Raw genomic sequence first — 19,033 nt, forward strand, 5'->3', positions numbered from 1 at the left:
AGAAATCATAAGAATAAATTAAATTATGAACCGTAAAAGAATTAAATGTATATGTATACCTACGTATATAATGTAGTTTATGTTTCGATTATTTTTATTGTTATTTTTATTTTTATTTTTTTTGCTCTTCTGTTTTTTCACTTGAAGATAAATTTTTGATGTCTTAAAGTTTAACTAGAGTTCTTCAACATAACCAGATTGTTTACGAGACTCCATTGCAGCCTTTAAACTAGCATTTTCATTCATGATATTGCTAAATTCCTGTAAGACAGCCATGATATTCTTCGTACCCACAAAGTCGATTTTTCCCTTGTGGCCATTGGCTTCATTCAATCTTTGTCTAAGCTCGAGTATGACAACACAATTTTCAATTCTTGTGACAATATGGTTGAAGAGACTAATAAGATCTGACTCTTTAAAGTCAGTGTTGATTTTTTCAGAAATAATACCTGATGAATTTTTTTGAAAGCCTTCATTAACGTGGTAACCACCGCTCATTGATGAACAGAGATTTTCCAATTTCAAGGAAACAGTTCTCAAACCGTAGATACTTTGTACAGGTAACGCACCTACCACTCGACTAGCAGATCCGATGTCTTCATCCTTAGACAAACGTTGCTGGAAAATTTCGAATCTAACTTCTAATTTCTTGGGAAAAACTAAAGTAACAAGCTCTGGAGTTTCAAGACCCTTCAATTTCTTTTCTCCCAATTCGAAGTAGCTACATCCATTCTCTTCTAGTGAGTGTATTTCTCGTTCTATGATCTCACCCGCAAGAACATTACCTTGGTAGGCTTCGCTAATGGTTGTTTTACCTCCTTCAATTTTTTCATGAATCTCGTATAAATTCTTTATTTCATCGCAGAAGTCAGAACTCATAGCAATTTGACCTCCATCTGCAATTGCACTCACTCTTGAAGCTCTGTTGACCATTGGACCAAAATAATCCATACGTCTAGTGACCATATCAAGTTCACATACTGGAGAACCCCAATGGACCCCCATTCTCACTGATAAACCTCTGAAGATAACATTACCTTTTCCATCTGTGACTTCACAGCACTGGTCGGTCTCTAAAATTTCTGTTGGCCAATCTTCCGTTAATAATTGATGTTGAACATTAAAACACCATAAAAGAGCTGAAGTTGGGGAAGGGAAAGAAACCATGAAAGCATCACCTTCGGTCTTTACTTCATAACCACCGACAATTCTTAATTGACGGCGCATTATAGTATTATGGAGTTTAATCGCAGATCTCATGGCAACTGGATAAGTATCCCATAACAAGGTCGAATTCTTGATATCTGTGAAAACCAATGCCAAATCGCCAACCGGTGGTTCAATTTCATCTTCCAATCTTCTTAATGCTAAGTCACCTGGCTGAATTGCTCTATCTCTTCTCTTTTTGTTGGTGAATAGATCGTTTTCACGACCCAAGTTATGATATAAGGAATTCGACCCGAATTTTTTAGACTTCTGCTGTCCTAATGTAATTACCATCACTGCAATCTTATCAGTGGCACCATAACAAATTGCATAATCTCTCAATTTTTGGGCGGCAATCATTGGATCGTCCTTTTCTTGTCTCAAAATATCCACTGCCAAGTCATAGGATACATAGTCCCAGAATACTTTTGAAGCCAAAATGATCATATCATCAGCTGCAGTTAGTTCAATGTCTTTGATGTCAGGACCAGAATGAGTATGAGGCAAATACTGGAAGAAACCTACACCACGCGACACTGGTAGTATACCGTCCAAAGCACCATCTCCTGAAACGTAACCACCAGAAGCTCTGATTCTCTCGAATTCAGGTCTATTAGTAGGGTCATGTTTCTGTGTAAGTAATGTATAATCACCATTATTCTTCGACAAAAGCGCTTCAATATCACCAATATTTGCAGTATATAAGCGCTTGTCTTTTATATAAATGATAGCCACAGAACAACCAGCTTTCGCATCATCGATAAGATTTAAGGAAGCCAAATCAGGATTAGCAGAGGGTGGAGTATAATTATTAGTCTTTTGAGATGCAAGGATACTATTGATTTCTTTATTCAAAGTAAGGAATGTTCTTCTTATAGCATCGTGAACATCTTCATTCGAACCTAATCTGTTCAACTCATTTGTGAAAGAAGGAACCAAAAGACTCTTAGCAAGATGAGATATCCTATGACTTTTATGAGGGGCTCCTGATTTACCGTCAAAGGAGCAAATAAGTACTTCATTTTCGTTACCTCTGAACTTTTGGATGAAAATATCTCTACTGGATACGACATCTCTCATTCCCATTGAATCTGAAACCCCATATCCAATTGTTTCTAATTCAGAAGCAGTCGTGCGAATACGCATATCAACATTTTGATCAGGAACTGATGTAGTTGTTAAGGTGACATCAATTAAACCTAGGACTTTCAATTCCTTCAATACTAAAAGACTGTCGTAATCTTCTCCGGTGTCAGGATTCTTGATATGGCTTTGTTTGATTTCAAATCTTTTGTTACCCGAGAAATTGAGGTATCTAAGTTTCTGATTCCAATGCCAATTCCAATCGTATGGCCAATTTGAAATATTATACTTCAACTGATTAGACCCAACATCTAAATGCTGTAAGTTGACCAACTTACTTAATTCTGCCGGTAATGCAACCATTTTGTTATTATTCAAAAATAACAATTTCAAGGCCTTGATGTTTTCAATATCATCTGCTGGTAAGTTGGTTAATTCATTACCCGAAAGATATAATTCGGTTAATCGGGTTAATCTTCTCAAGGCACCCTCTGGAATTTCTAAGATATCATTATATGACAAATTAAGAGATTTCAAACCAACCAAAATAGAAATTGACTCGAAGCATTCATCGGTTAATCTATTATCTGCCAAAGTTAAAACCAACAAGCTATCAGATAAAGAAAACGAGCGTTCTGGAGAATGAGATTCTCCTGACTTTACAGTAGGGATATTTTCAGTAGATCTTTCTATAACTTCGTCATTTTCATTTGGTGAATGGATCGAAGGTCTTGCTTGTTCATCACTACTAGCCTTTTCCATAGCCAAACTTCTAAAGTTAGCAGAGGAGGATATCCTTTTAGCCACTGATAATGGAGGTTTTGGAAATGAAGTTAAAATATTTGAAGAAACGTTTAAGACCGACAATGATTTCAAGTTCCAAATGTCATCTGGTAACAATTGTAAATTATTTGAATGTAAATCTAAAAATTGCAAAGAAGTTAATTTACCAATAGTGGAAGGAAGTACTTGAAGGTTATTACCAAAAAGTGATAAAGATGTTAACTTATTTAAATTACCCAATTCGTCAGGTAAGTTTACCAAATGATTTTTATCTAAAACTAATTTTTCAATATGAGGGATCTTAGAAATGAATTCAGCCGGAATAGAAGTCAATTTGGCCTTGGATAAATCTAAAACTGTTAAAAGGGGCAATAAATTTTGAAATTCTAAATTAGTTATAGGATTTCTATCAAAGTGTAATAATCTCAAACTTTCCATTTTATCACTAAAAGCAGAAATATTATTCTTAGAAGCATAAGTTACTTCTAAGTTTGGTAACGATCCTAAAACATCAACATTCGAAATCTTATTATAACGAATATCCAATCTCTTCAAAGAAACCAAGTTTGTAAAACATGAAGGTAAAGATTTACTCAATTTATTAGTGCAAAGGTTCAATTTCGATAATTTGCTCAATTTTCCAATAGAAGGTGGAATCACGGAGAGATCATTATAAGATAAATCCAAATCTTTCAAATTCCTTAATTCACTGATTGCTTCCGGATAATGATTGAAATAGTTGGAGGAGAGATTCAAAACGGTTAAGTTTGCTAATTTACCAAAAGATTTAGGTAAAGTAGACAATTGATTCGAATTTAGTTTCAAATGGCTCAAATTTTTCAAATGACTAAATTTAGAAGGTAATTCATCCAAAAAGTTCTGTTCCAAATCTAGATGAGTTAATTTTCTTGCTTCAAGGAAATTAGTTGGAAATCTGGAGCAACCATTGTGAGCGAAAACAATACTTGTTAAATTATTACAAGATTGTATAAAATCTAAAGGAATATAAATTGAAGGATTATCAGAAACGACAAGACGTTCAATTTCATAAGTATGTTGATGGAAGATGATTGGAATATTTTTCAAATTTAAACTGCTTATATTGACATCGACGTAGTCCTTTGATAAAATGGTTTCTTCCTCGTGAGTTAAAGATCTTAACATGATATTTTCAACGACAAATTTACAAATGAAGGATAAATCTTCACGGCCGATGATTTTTAAGTTATCTTTCTCGACGTACCCACTTAACATTAACAAACCCATTTGGATCTTGAGAGGTTTTTCAAAAGGTTCTAAAACTTTAACACAATTACCAATATAAACGGTGATTTGATAATTTGAAGTACTTTCTAAGAAAAATTTTCTTTGTACAATTGTTAATAAGTCGGCTGTCGTTGTTTCTAATGGACAAAGTATGGTAGTAAATGTATTGTCTTCTTTAAAAATTCTCACAATATGATTTGGACCCTTCTTTGAATGACTAGCAGCATCACTGGATGCATTAGCTACATGTGAGCGTTGACGAGAACCATATAAGACTGGTAAATGTGTTCTTGTAGACAGCAAATCAATATTATCATCAGCATGTTTAGATCTTTGCCTTTTATTCGAACTGTGGGGGGTGAAAGAAGCACCGGCAGAAGTTGTACCAATTGGTTTAGGATATCCGGGAGTAGAGGAAGTTGATCCAGGATTTGAAGATGGCTTTGTATTACTAGATCCTTTAACGCGATTATTCAGATTAGCAGAAGAAGTTGAAGACATCGACTGTTGATCATCTTTTAATTCTGAAGATTGAATAAGATGACTATTATCACCATTCAGGTTCAAAGAGTCGGGAACTTTATTGCCACTGAACTCATAATAATCTTTTTTATCATTATTTGAGTTTAATGATTTTTGGTCACCATCATCATCTTCGGCTTCTTCTGAGTCTGTGAAAGAATCATCATCATTTTTTATATTTGGATTTTCTATTTTCACATCCCAACTATCAGGAGCTTTCCAAACACCAACATTTTTCTGATCAAAAGATTTCGTAGCTGGAGTCATTGTCATATTTTTCAAATTACCTAATGAAGTGAAAGATCTTCTAGTAGGTAATCTTTGGTTAGTTTTATTAGAATTAAAGGAAGGATTCTTGTCATTAGAATCGCTTATTGAGCCATAATGGGATCTACTATTTGAATCAGTTGGAGAATAGTTTTCTGAAGACGTAACTGAATTTTTATTTGACCGATCCGTTGGAGGTTTAACAATATCATGAAGTTCATTTAAATTTATATCAAGATCAAACATTTTACCATTGTTGAAAGAACCTTCAGTAGAGACCAGTCTTTGATTAGTATCATGTCTATCCGATTGTTGATTATTTTGTGATTGATTATTATGCAGATTTAAAGAAGGAATACGAAATTTATGTTTACCAGAATTTGCCGAACCAGATGAGCTAACACTTTTACGATTATGTTGGTTGATATTAGAAGAATTATTACCACTAGATCCAACTGAATTCTGACGACTAGAGGTATTAGTATTTGAATTGCGGGTATCATTTTGGTCAAAATCACGGACATTGGGGGGAGGATTGAAAGATGTTAAATGATTAGAGGTATGATTTTGAGAATCATTTGAATAATTGGAAGCATCCGAATCTTTTCTTGACGTAGTTGAATATATTAATTTACCTAAAAGAGATCCACTTTTTTTCTTAAATTTTGGTTTTATTGGGTGAGAAAGTGGAGGAATGTTAATACCTTTTGAACGTCTATTTGAATGGAAACCTTTATAATTATCTTTTAAGTTATTAGTATAATCATAATAATCATTTGATTTATTATTTGGAGATCTATTATTTGGTAAATCTGATTCTGAATTATTTCTAGAACGATTTAAAGAAATGATTGAAGATCTTGGACTACAATCTTCGTTTTGGTTTAAGTTTGATCTATTATGGAAATATTGATGATTTGGAGAAGATGTATTACCAGATACATCATTATTTGATATAGTTTTAGTTGCTGGTGATTTATTTTGACTTGAGTTATCATCAAACATTAAACTATCCTGTTCATCATATCTTGCATTAAAGGGGAATCCAGGACTATCCCGTCTATTATAGGAAGTTGAATTATTATTATGACTAAAATTACTTGATGAATTAATAGAAGAAACTGAAGAAGAAATCGTGGGAGCAATTGAGGATTGACTTGCCTTCTTAGCCAATTTGTTTTGACCCTGGCTTGAGATTGATCCCTGGTGATTAGGGGGGTTTAAATGATGATGAGGGGATTGAAGTTGAGATTGGGCTATAGGAGAAGGGGAATCAGGATTATCAATTGAAATTTGAGATCTATTATCCTCATGGTTTGATTTTTTCGAATTTGAATCAGGGTTGGAATTGGATAATCCAAATCCAAACGATGATTTCAAATTCGATCTTGACTTTTCTCTTCTCAAGAAACTCATTTATATGGGTAAATTGAGTAGCAAGGAGATAGGAGAAGAATAGGAAGGATCAAAAGTTTTGAAATCTTTTTTCCAGTGTCAAATTTAAAGAGAAAAGAGAGAGCAGGAATTTGAGAGGACAAAACGAAGAAACAAAGGGAAAAAAAAAAAAAAAAGCCAAAAGGAAGTCAAAAAAAACAAAAAAGAAAAACCGCTGAGGAACCGAATAGCTGAAATCAAGAGTTGAACAAAAGTCACTTTTAGCAAGGGAAGCTGAGACGTCAAGAATAATCGTGGTGACTCAAAAGAGGGTACCAGGCAGAAGGGGTAAAGCAGGAGCAGTGTAGGAATGTGCTAGAGACCAAGCGCTGTAAGATCTAAATCAGAAAACGCCGAGATCGATGATACAGTAGTGTAAGCAGACCAGAATGTTGAATAAGTAGCAGGGGAACTAGAATAAGAACTAGTAGAATAATAACCAGTAGAACTAAGTAGAATACGAGCTAGTAGGGTTGGTCGAACAAGAACTAGGCGTGACTAGACAAACTACCTCCGGGTTAGATCAATAACTAGCTAATAAGTAAGAAAGAAGTATAAGTTGTGGAAAAGATCAATTGATCAGGGGAGAGTATTGATCGAGGTCATGAGAAGAACGAGTAGTTTAGCCGCTAGAGTAGTTTACAAAAAGGATGTGATCTATCACATTCATATATTTAACTCAATTACCAAATCGGTCAATTACCCAAATCACTCTAATATAACTATACGTCTCTGTATTAGTATAACTTTAGTATAACTGTAGTATAACTAGTATAACTAGTATAACTAGTATAACTGTAGTATAACTGTATTGGCATAACTGTACCTACTCTTCTGTCAGTGTCTGTGTATTGGATCTACAGTCGGGGTTGTAAGTTTAACATGAACCATGATCATACGTATACTTGACGAGAGCTAAACGACCGTTACATCTGGTTGTTTTCCCCATTGGGCGTTTGGGTTGTATTGGTGTTTATTCGAGTTGGCGTTTGGTGTAATCGTATGCTCGGTTAAATTTTTTTGGTGCCATGATAATTTTTTCCCTTGTCGAATCAATTTTGTTGATAACTTGATTTGGATATAACATCTTTTTATTGGAGTTAATTATTGCAAATGTCAAATCCATCAAGAATAATTAATGAAAAATTACTGGAGTTATCCCCCAAGAGTATGTATAAGCCCGAATAAACTGATTTTTTTAGGTCGAAGCTTGATAATACTAACACGTCAACCAGATAATTCGATAAATAAAGCCAAATTAGATTCAATAACTGCTTTAAATTATGGAGCATCATTGAAAAATGGGATATTGGGTAAGGATAAACAAGAAAAAGTTAATTCAATTGTTGTTTTGGCAAAATTATTAGAATACGTTATTGGTAGTGAAGCAGTTTCAAATGATTTTACAAATATATTAGATTATACTTGTTTTAGAGCATTATTTTCGGTTGTTAGTCTGAATTTAGCAATTGAAACTTATAGAGCTATATTGAAAATAGCATCAGTAACTATAAGTGGATCAATTTTTAAATCAAAAGATGATTCAATTGATAAATATACTCCAATTTATGATTCATTAATTCATTGTATGGATGTGATTGATATTATAACTCAAAAATTATATCTAACTGATAACAAAATAATTTTTTTTTCAATTAAATTAGTAACTGATTTAATTAATAAATCTTTAAAATTTAATTATAATAGTATAATTTTATTAGCTGCTAGATTAAAACATGTCAATTTTTTTGCAACTGTTGGTAATCTGATTGAAACTGATGATCAACCTTTATTAGATGCTATTCATAATTTAAAAATTGCTTATTATAATTTGAATGAATATTTAAATGATACCACTTTTGATTTATCAATACAATCCCATCAATTAATGTTAAATAATTTATACATTAATTTAGAAACTTCTCTTAATGAATATGGTACTCCTGCAACAACCGATGAATTTATTAAAGCAGGTTTTACAAATAATCCAAAAAAATTCATTATCGAAAATTTTACAATATTATTAGCAATGAATTTAGAAATTTTTTTAAAAGATCCAAATATTACTTTTAAAAAAAAATTTCATGAAGAATTAATGATGAGTGATCATTCAAGAACTTTCCCCTTATGTTTATTTATTGAAAAAGTTACTGACTTATGGATTAAAATTTTCCATAATCATGAAAGTTTCCCAAATATTTACTTATCAATTTTAAGTTGGGAATTAATGATTTATTATACAATGAATAATTGTTTGATTTTATGGCAAGAAACAAAAGCTCAATTAGATTCAAATGATGTTGATGGCATTTTACATTTATTGGAATCTTATACCATCAATTTAGAATTTGATTTGGCTAATTCAAATAAACCAATTGAAGAAATTTTGGATATTACTTCTTCCCATGATAGTGAAGATATGAGAAGAGATCAGATTTTAAATTTAAAATTGAAACATCAAAATTTTTGGACAAATAGGTTCATTGAATTTGATCATCATTTAGCAAGTGAAGTCATGGATTTTGTCTGTGAACAAAGAGTTATTCAATTATTAAAAGGTTCTTGGGTCTATACTGAAAATCATGGTGAATACCTATTGAAAAATAAGGATAAAAAATCTAATTTTAAATATTATTTTATTTTATTATCTCCAAATAGAAAATCGGTTTACTTCAAAGAATTTGTTGAAAAACCTTTAATTAATCCTTCCTTTGAAGAAATGGAAACCCAATCGATCAATTTATCGGATATTCATCAATTTAAATCCTCTAAAATTGGTGATCATGTTGGTGAAGAGGATAAAAAGAAAAATAATAAATTAATCACAGTCAGAGGTACAATCTCTTATGAAAAAATCGTCTTGGTTGGTGAAAATAATAAAAAATTATTAAGTTTTTATACTGATACTCAAGTTAATAAATATGTGTGGTTAGATGGGTTGAAAATGTTAAAAGGTATGATTCATGAAGGTCAATTAAGTGAAGATACTGAAAAACAATTGGATTGCTTAATCGATATTAGAAGAAATACTCAGCTTTTAAGTTTAGAAAGTAAATCAATGGGTGGTGAACTAAATGCAGTTAATTTAGATAAAGATAGTGAAGATGATGATGAATATTATGATTTGGCAGAATTAATCGAATTAGGTACTGACAATTATCATTATAGATAGTCCCTCACTTCCTTCATCTCCCCTTTTTCTCCATAATCCTTCAATTCTTTTTGTAATATCCCTGTTATTTATTATAATTCTTTAATATATCAAGTTTAGACCTTGTCGTGAATGTAAAATTGCAAATCCTGTATATTGACGAAGGATGCCCTTCTGCGCATCGTAGCTTTTTTTTTTTATTTTATTTTTTTTTTTTTTTCTTTTGAAAGCTCATCTTCAAATTTTTCAGATAATATTGATCTATTCATTTTGCAATTAGCAATATAAAACGCTTATAGGTAAAATGGCAAAGTCAAAGTCAAAGTCAAAATCTGCGGTGGAAAAGGCCCCAAAGGATGATTTTATATTGACCATTGATAGCGACTCAGAAACTGAACCTGTAATTCAAGATGATTCCTCTGATGAAGAAGAAATAGAAAAACCAAAGTCTAAATCAAAGAAACAAACAAAGAAAGTAGAACCAAAGCCAGAAGAAGAAGAAGGTGTTCCAGATGAAATAAATCCAGATTTCCAATTCAGTATGGATGGGTTTGACACCACTACCCAATTTAATGGCTGGGATTTCAAGATAGATCAAGAAAATAAAGAAGTCGGGGAAAAACCTAAAGATGTTAACCTTGATGAAATCTTAAGAAGAAAAGGGGGGTTGGCAAGCTTAGCAGGTCGTGATGCCAAGGATGTTGCAGAAGAGAAGGAAGAAGAAGAAGAAGAAGAAGAAGAAGAAGAAGAAGAAAAAGAAGAAGAAAAAGAAGCCAATGATGAAGATGACGAAGAACTAGCACTCGATGGCTTTGGTATGGGTGTTAAAGAAGAAAGCAGTGATGAAGAAGATGAGGATAAGGATGAGGATAAGGACGAAGAAGAAGACGAAGACGAAGGTGAACAAATGGAATATCAAGATGATGGTAAATCGGAAGAAAAGCCTGAAGACTCACCAGAAGAAATAGCCAAGTTTTATGCAACTAAAGAAGATACCGAAAATGCTGAAAAGCAAACCCACCAGAATTTCCAATCTTTGCAATTATCACGTCCTGTGTTGAAAGGTTTAGCCCAATTGGGTTATACAAAGCCATCACCAATTCAATCTGCATCTATTCCAATCTCTTTATTGGGTAAAGATATAGTTGCTGGTGCTGTTACTGGGTCTGGTAAGACAGCTGCATACATGATACCAATCATTGAAAGACTTTTATATAAACCAAGTAAAGTTGCCTCCACAAGAGTTATAGTATTAACTCCAACTAGAGAATTGGCAATTCAAGTTTGTGATGTTGGGAAGAAAATAGCTAGATTTGTTAGTAATTTAAATTTTGGTTTAGCAGTTGGTGGGTTAAATTTAAGACAACAGGAACAACAATTGAAAACTAGACCCGATATTGTCATTGCCACCCCGGGTAGATTAATTGATCATATTCGTAATTCTGCTTCATTTTCAATTGAATCATTAGAAGTTTTGGTTATTGATGAAGCTGATCGTATGTTAGAAGAAGGTTTCCAAACTGAATTAACTGAAATTTTATCTTTAATTCCAAAGCATAAAAGACAAACATTATTATTTTCCGCTACTATGAATACCAGAATTCAAGATTTAATTCAATTATCTTTAGATAAACCAGTCCGTATTATGATTGATCCTCCAAAAGCAGCTGCTTCAAAGTTAATCCAAGAATTCGTTCGTATCCGTAAAAGAGAGCATTTGAAACCCGCTCTTTTATTCAACTTATTGAAAACTGTTGATCCAAATCAACAAAATCGTATAGTTGTCTTCGTTGCAAGAAAAGAAAGTGCTCATAGATTGAGAATTATTCTTGGTTTACTTGGTATGAAAGTTTCCGAATTACATGGTTCATTAACGCAAGAACAACGTTTGCAAAGTGTTACTGATTTTAAGAATTTGACGGTACCAGTTTTAATATGTACTGATTTAGCTGCTAGAGGTTTAGATATTCCTAAAATTGAAATTGTTATCAATTATGATATGCCTAAATCCCATGAAATTTATTTGCATAGAGTTGGTAGAACTGCAAGAGCCGGTAGAGATGGTAAATCTATCACCTTTGTTGGTGAATCAACCCAAGATAGAGCAATTGTTAAAGAAAGTCTTAAGTCGATTGCCCAAACCGAAGAAGAAAATAAGAAAAATAAAAAAGCACATATCAAGGGAAAGGCTGTTTCTCGTAATGTTGATTGGAAAGAAGTCGAAAATCTTAATCTTCTTGTTGAACAAAAAAATGACACTATTCAAGAAGTCTTAGATGAAGAGAAGGAAGAAAAAGAAATTTTACAAGCTGAAATGCAATTGAATAAGGCTTCAAACTTAATGAAACATGAAAAAGAAATCAAAGCTCGTCCAAAAAGAACTTGGTTTGAATCAGAAGAAGATAAAAAGAAAAATCAAACTCAAGTAATGCAACATTTAACAAAACACGGTAAGAAAGTTAACTCTAGAAAGAGAAAGGCTATTGAAGCCAGAAAAGAATCCGGTAGATCTTATAAAAAAACCAAATCTGATAGATTGGCATTCCAAGGTAAGTCTCGTAATGTCAAAGTGAAAGGTAAGAAGAAATAGACCTTAAATTTGTATATTAAATAATTAAAATAATCATAAAACTTAAATAATCATAAATTGGTTGTAAATTTTTTTTTTTGCAGTGGCAGTGTTTAACCTGTACGTTTGTAACCTGCACTATTTTTTTTTCAGTTTGTTGGTCCTAAATTGTTTCCGTTCTTAAACAAGTTGTAACAGAATGTCTAATACCTCAACTTCAACATAATAACTTGGACAAGATGACATTTTTCAGAAACGGCTACAGACGATTGGTGGCAGGATCTCAGGATCACGATATAAATAACCCATCAAAGCTATTTTTCCAAATCATAATACTACAATGCTTTTATTATTTGACGGCACTAATTATCTTTTACTTGGTAGCATCACTAAACGGATATGATTTCAAAGTCGATTGGATATTTCTGTGGGAGCTCATTACTCTGAATAATGCAATGGGGTTAATGCTTTTCGCGTTATGGCTTTTTGATGCCCTCTTGTGTGTTTTATTTGTTACTATTGTTGTTGGTAGATCTAAGATGGTCTGGGATTTCGCTCTTACAATTCATATCATCAACTTGATAGTTGTATGGGTTTATTCAGGAAAGTTTCCTACTTCGGTATTATGGTGGTGTCTCCAAATTTTAAGCAGTATAATCCTTTTGTCATTGTCTACATATCTGACAAGATGGAAAGAGTTGAGAACTACATTTTTTGAAAATATGCTAGATCAACAGGAGTTGGGTGAAGTACAACATCCATCTCAACCTATTGAAATGCATAACTTGGATGCAGAAACCCAAGGATCCCTGTCGAAATAATAACCAATATTCTTTTGTTCATTTTGTATTTACAATTATATAGCATACTATTCTTAATAAACATCATCTTTAATGGGGCCCTCTTTCGCCACTTTGATTATGGAGCCTATGAGCTTGCTTAATTCGTCTTGTTTGATGATGTAAGGAGGCATTATGTATATCAACTTCCCGAATGGTCTGACCCAGACTCCTAAATCAACAAACATTTTTTGGCAACCTCCCATATTGACCGGTTTAGTCAACTCTATCACCCCAATGGCACCAAGAACTCTAACATCTTTAATGCGACTGTTGTTTTCTCCCTTCAATGGTAGAAGCTCTTTCAACAATTGATTTTCGATGGCAGCCACTTGTTCTCTCCATTTGCCAGTTTGCAACATCTCTAAATTTCTTACACTTGCAGCGCATGCAAGTGGATTTCCCATAAACGTTGGACCATGCATAAAGCAACCACTTTTGCCTGAACTGATTGTTTCTGAAACTTGTCTTGTGGAAATAACGGCTGCTAATGTCAAATATCCACCAGAAATCGCTTTACCAACGCACATGATGTCGGGTCTAATGTTTGCATGTTCATAAGCAAACAATTTCCCAGTACGCCCAAAGCCGGTCGCAACTTCATCTAAGACCAAGAGTATATTGTGTTTATCACAAAGTTCCCTAACTCTCTTGAGGTACATTGGATGATACATCCTCATACCTCCAGCACCTTGAAGAACCGGCTCGATAATCACTGCCGCAAGCTTGTCTTTATTTTCTTCGATTTTACTCTCGAAGCTGGAAGTGTCTGATTCATCCCATTCATCTCTGTATCCTATCTGGGGTGGATCAGCAAATATATTTTCCGGGACATATCCTTTGTATAAAGTGTGCATGGAATTCACTGGATCACATACTGACATTGCCCCAAAAGTATCTCCATGATAGCCATGTCCAATGGTAAGAAACTTCTTTCTATTCGATTCACCTTTAGCTTCCCAATATTGAATTGCCTGCTTAAGAGCAACCTCAACCGATACGGATCCACTATCACATAAGAATACACATTCAAGGTCTTTATGCGTCATATCGACCAACAATTTACAAAGATTAATCGCCGGATCATGAGTTATCCCACCAAACATAATATGTGACACCTTCAGAACTTGCTCAACAACGGCTTCGTTTATCTCTTTATTATTATATCCATGTATAGCACACCACCAAGATGACATACCATCAATGAGTCTCTCGCCAGTGTCAAGGTTAATATATACACCATCTGCAGAATTCACTTGGTAGCAAGGCAATGGCTGCAACATCGAGGTATATGGGTGCCATATGTGTTTTTTGTCAAACTCTTCCTTTTCGTTATGGTTCATAGTGTGTTGATTAACTAAAGAGATTCAATTTATATCACCCTTTCAAGGTTATATTTATATTATGGGAACGAGCTGGTGAGTCAATTGAACTCCCCTAAAAATTATAGTGCGTATGCTGCATACATTTTTGTCTCGTTGACAGATGACTCGTAGTCATTTTCACAACGCTTTTCGATCTCCGAAGTACTGTTTTCCCTTTTATACTCTACTTTTTAGCAAATGAACTCAACAAAATTTGAAGGTCTAAAAATCTCAATTTATCCTTTCTTTCTTTCCTTCTAATCTTAAATTTTGTTTCAGTTAATTGACATAGATGAGTAAGTCATATTTTGTTACTGGGACTGATACCGACGTTGGTAAAACTTTTATTAGTGCTCTATTGGTAAAAGCATGGAAAGCAAACTACTGGAAGCCGCTTCAAACAGGGTTGAATTGTGATCAAGGAGACACTAAGTTGGTCAAAAGCTTAACTGGATTACCGGAAGATCATTTTAAGAAACCTCAGGTAGAACTACAAATTCCATTATCGCCGTGGAGAGCTGCTTCAGAAGAGGGGGTCCCAACGATAAAGGTTTCAGATGTCATTATTCCACAAAGCTTTACAGAGAGTGAAAGGCCACTTATTGTTGAAGGTGCTGGTGGATTGTATGTTCCAATAAATGAAATCGAGATTACATCGCATTTGATAGAACACTTAGATATGCCAACAATTTTGGTAGCCAGAAGTGGATTGGGTACTTTAAATCACACCTTATTGAGTATTGAGCATATGAAATCTAGAGGAATCAAAATCGCAGGAATTGTCTTGAATGGTGAAATAAATTCCGGAAATGCTGAAACAATCCAACATTTTGCACCTGATGTCCCTATTATTGCCCAAATACCACTCCAAAAGGATGGTGATTTGGAGAGCTTGATTGATTTGGTACCATCTATTGACAAGATTTAGAAATAAAGATATATAATTTGTGTAAAGATTTAAAATTTTGTTGGAATATTTGCTCAGCTTTGTGTATTGTAAATGTGATTAAGAGTCATGATTGATGCGTATAAGCTCTTGAAAAATCTTTTTTTTTTATATATATATTGTTAAATACTTGAAGCTAGAATTTGAAAGTGCAATTATGGATTCAAGCTAATTGGTCTTTGCTCATTATCCAAGGTTTAATAAATATGAGTATGAATTCAGAGTCAAATATAAAGCCAGACGATCGCACAAGTGTTCAAGAAATTGAGTCTGCTGTATCAGAAACATCAAATCATGGGTTTGATAAAAATTTTAGCTGGTGGTCGTTGTTTTCTACTAGTTTTGGGCTAACTGCATCTTGGTTGGGGGTTTCTGGGAGCTTTGGGACTGGATTAGCTTCAGGAGGGGCTGTTTTGATTATATATGGTTTGATCATTGGTGCTTTTTTCAGCTCAGCAGTAGCCATCACCTTGGCTGAACTATTAAGTGCATTTTGCAACTCTGGTGGTCAGTATTATTGGTCCCTTCAACTTGCACCACCAAGATATAAAAGATTTTTAGCGTTTTTCACTGGAATTTTGAGTTACTTTGGCTCGATATTTACAGCTGCATCGGTCACCTCTACATTAGCTGCTTCAATTGTTGCTTTATATGGCTTGAAGAACCCCAATTTTACCATTGAAACTTGGCATATTTTCGTTACGTACGAAGTTATAAATGTATTCGTCGCAATCTTCAACATTTATGGTAAAACTTTACCTTTTATTACCGGTTCAGCATTATACTTTTCTTTACTTGCATTTATAGTTACATTAGTAACTTGTCTTGCTTGTTCTTCTGGAAATTTTAATCTGCCGAAGTTTGTTTTTTCAGATTTTACGAACACAACTAGTTGGGAAAACTCTGGTATTGCTTTTATCGTTGGTCTAATTAGTCCCATTTGGTCATTTGTTGGTTTAGATGCAGCTGCTCATATGGTTGACGAGCTTGGTTATAGAAAAGCAAAAATTTTGGTACCAAGAGCTATTATTTGCACTGTTATATTGGGTTTCGTGACCGCTTTTTCATATTCAATAGGTATTTTCTTTTGTACTAACGATTCCAGCAAGATTGTATCAGCAGCTTATCCAAGATTGGAAATATTTTATCAAGCGACCAAGAATGTGGGTGGTGCTATTTTCCTTGAATGTCTATGTGTTACAACTGGGATCCTATGCAATGTCACTGCACACACCTGGCAAGCCAGAATTTGTTGGTCTTTTGCAAGAGATAATGGTTTACCATTCTCTAATATCCTTCGTAGAGTCGATCCAAATTTGAAGACACCCGTGAATGCTCATCTATTTTCTTGCTTTTGGATAGCGGTTATTGGTTGTATTTACCAAGGTTCTTCCACTTCATTCAATGCTATAATTACAGCTTCAATTTGCCTTTTGTTGGTATCATATTGCATACCGACTGTTCTTCTCTTGTTTAAGGGAAGAAGCAATATAGATCATGGGCCATTCTGGGCTGGAAAATTCGGGTTGGTTGCAAATATCCTTACTATTTGTTGGACTCTCTTTTGTCTTACATTTTTATCGTTTCCTTATCAAAAGCCAGTTACTAGTGGGAATATGAACTATGTATCTGCAGTTTATGGAGTTATTGTTTTTTACCTTATCGCCTATTGGTATATTATAGGTAAAAAGACATTCAATGCTGGAGCATGCCATTCCGAAATATCATTATAGAGACTTATGTATTTGTATTATGTATCTAATTTATAATTCGTAAATGAAATTTTCGTTTTCAAGATCAGTCAAATCTAAAGCTGCAATATCTACTGCTTCTTCTTCTCCGCCTTCTATTTGAACATAACCATAACTCAGTTCTCCGATGTTAGATAGCCTTTTCTTATTTCTTCTTCTCAATATGAGATCAATGAGGAGCAAAATTGTAGGAGCAAAAGACCAAGCGATAACGATCTGGATAATCCAAGCAGGGTAGTACCTAGGACTATCTGTTTCTCGCCAAATTTGTGGAGCGATTATGTTAGAAACCGAGTAGGCAATCATAACCATAACCGAGCGAGTATAAATCTTGGTCAGCCCAGAAGTGGATGTAACAGTCCAAGAATAACCTATAATCCAAGTAATGGCATGAGTTGAGGCGGCTAACATTAGACTTCCCACTAATCCAATTTTGTTTTCATATGACAATGAAACCATTAAAATACCACCTATCACTGAAGGAATGCACCAACCGAAAGCAACATATGCTCTAATATTTCTTACTTTGAACATGATGTAAGAAGCGGAAGCACTACATAATATCGAGAAGCAAGCTTGAATGACGGTGATGTAGGTTGTCTTGATTCTTGACATTCCTCCAATCCCACTATAGAGAAGATTTTTCTGATAATTTAAATTATTACCCAAGTTTAGACAACACATGAAAAGTACAAATAACCAGCTTATGGGATCCTTCAATGATTCTATCATTTGATATTTCTTGAACCTCTTCAGCTCAATAGAGGATCTAGAAGCTTTTTGAATTCTTCTAATAGTCCAGACTCTTTCTTGTATAGTAAGAAATTTTGCATTTGTAGGATTATTAGGAAAGAAATATAATAGAAATATACTTGTTAAAAATGTAAATCCACCGATAATAATCATAAAAATTTTCCAAGGGTGTAAAGAATTTTTGGTATGAAGAACACCAAAGGCTATGAATCCAGTGGGTATATCACTAGCGAAAGCTGAGGCATAGAATATTGGTTGAACAGCAGATCTTTCTGAGGGAGTCAAAAAAAATGATTGCACGATAACTAATAAGGACGTAACATAACTTTCAACAACCCCTAAAAAGAATCTCAAAGCGTATACTCCTGATGGATTGTGAGCTGTACAATGTAAGAAGATAATGATGCTCCATATAAAAACTTGAACAGTCAAGAGTTTACCAATTGGTAAACGCTGCATCAATAAATGGCCTGGGATATTACCAATGAGGTATCCCACATAATAAAGAGAGTTTGCATCATTATATTGACTCTTGCTAAGTCCAGTATCATCCAATAGACCTAAGATAGAAGCATAACTAAGGGTAGCTTTGTCCATGAAAAGTAACAGATTTACAAGAAAAGCAATAGGAACAATTACCCATTTTATTTTTGTAGATAGCTCTTTCTCTTCCTTGAGAGTAATTTCTCTAATATCAGAATCATATTGATTCATAAAGGAAAGAGTGACGTCTGCATCTTTCAATTTGACTAATCGAGGAGATGGATCTTGATCCGCGTTATCTAAGATTTGGCCAGTTTCATGAATTAAGATATCCGATTTTTTATCATTTGACTTTGGAGGCATAATAATACAGAGGAAAATGACTATTGATTAATATCTCACGCCCACTAGAAACATCGAGTATAAAGCATCGAGTACGAAACATCAAGTCTCAATTTAGCTGATAACGTCAATCTCAAACTAATGAGAAATTTCCGTTAATGTTTTACTGTGGCGCATATTTTCCGCTTCAACATAACTGGTTTGACGTGGCTTTCGAATACAGAAAACGGGATAATATTCAAACTGTATTATAGTACTAAAGCCAGTGTGATCA

At 33.8% G+C, this 19,033-nt stretch overlaps 8 protein-coding genes across 8 annotated transcripts; 5 read left to right on the forward strand and 3 right to left on the reverse strand.

Moving 5' to 3' along the window:
- Positions 1-174: 174 nt before the first annotated feature.
- On the reverse strand, positions 175-4,839 carry CYR1 (adenylate cyclase; the record flags this gene model as incomplete). The annotated part of the gene is made up of 2 exons (XM_020218077.1): positions 175-2,942; positions 3,036-4,839. 2 exons carry the CDS (start codon positions 4,837-4,839, stop codon positions 175-177), a joined length of 4,572 nt encoding a protein of 1,523 aa, XP_020079384.1.
- Positions 4,840-7,674: 2,835 nt separating this feature from the next.
- LMO1 (Lmo1p) lies at positions 7,675-9,733 on the forward strand (the record flags this gene model as incomplete). The annotated part of the gene is made up of 2 exons (XM_020222092.1): positions 7,675-7,729; positions 7,797-9,733. 2 exons carry the CDS (start codon positions 7,675-7,677, stop codon positions 9,731-9,733), a joined length of 1,992 nt encoding a protein of 663 aa, XP_020079385.1.
- Positions 9,734-10,058: 325 nt separating this feature from the next.
- DRS1 (putative ATP-dependent RNA helicase) lies at positions 10,059-12,284 on the forward strand (the record flags this gene model as incomplete). The annotated part of the gene is made up of 1 exon (XM_020223969.1): positions 10,059-12,284. A coding segment is annotated over one exon (2,226 nt), but the record flags the coding sequence as incomplete, so codon positions are not given.
- A 206-nt stretch (positions 12,285-12,490) lies between these two features.
- Positions 12,491-13,180, forward strand: SYS1 (Sys1p). Its single transcript, XM_020220627.1, has one exon. It carries the CDS (start codon positions 12,521-12,523, stop codon positions 13,100-13,102), a length of 582 nt encoding a protein of 193 aa, XP_020079387.1. The 5' UTR covers positions 12,491-12,520; the 3' UTR covers positions 13,103-13,180.
- Positions 13,156-14,509, reverse strand: HYPBUDRAFT_133549 (adenosylmethionine-8-amino-7-oxononanoate transaminase; the record flags this gene model as incomplete). The annotated part of the gene is made up of 1 exon (XM_020219519.1): positions 13,156-14,509. The coding sequence occupies exon 1, from the start codon at positions 14,461-14,463 to the stop codon at positions 13,156-13,158; it is 1,308 nt and encodes a 435-aa protein (XP_020079388.1). The 5' UTR covers positions 14,464-14,509.
- A 267-nt stretch (positions 14,510-14,776) lies between these two features.
- On the forward strand, positions 14,777-15,412 carry HYPBUDRAFT_164867 (dethiobiotin synthase; the record flags this gene model as incomplete). The annotated part of the gene is made up of 1 exon (XM_020222681.1): positions 14,777-15,412. One exon carries the CDS (start codon positions 14,777-14,779, stop codon positions 15,410-15,412), a length of 636 nt encoding a protein of 211 aa, XP_020079389.1.
- Positions 15,413-15,636: 224 nt separating this feature from the next.
- On the forward strand, positions 15,637-17,241 carry HNM3 (Hnm3p; the record flags this gene model as incomplete). The annotated part of the gene is made up of 2 exons (XM_020222093.1): positions 15,637-17,136; positions 17,227-17,241. 2 exons carry the CDS (start codon positions 15,637-15,639, stop codon positions 17,239-17,241), a joined length of 1,515 nt encoding a protein of 504 aa, XP_020079390.1.
- HYPBUDRAFT_160059 (MFS general substrate transporter) lies at positions 17,194-18,780 on the reverse strand (the record flags this gene model as incomplete). The annotated part of the gene is made up of 1 exon (XM_020222467.1): positions 17,194-18,780. One exon carries the CDS (start codon positions 18,778-18,780, stop codon positions 17,194-17,196), a length of 1,587 nt encoding a protein of 528 aa, XP_020079391.1.
- Between the last annotated feature and the right edge of the window lie 253 nt (positions 18,781-19,033).

Source organism: Hyphopichia burtonii, assembly GCF_001661395.1.
Source record: "Hyphopichia burtonii NRRL Y-1933 unplaced genomic scaffold HYPBUscaffold_1, whole genome shotgun sequence".
Lineage (NCBI taxonomy): Eukaryota > Fungi > Ascomycota > Pichiomycetes > Serinales > Debaryomycetaceae > Hyphopichia > Hyphopichia burtonii.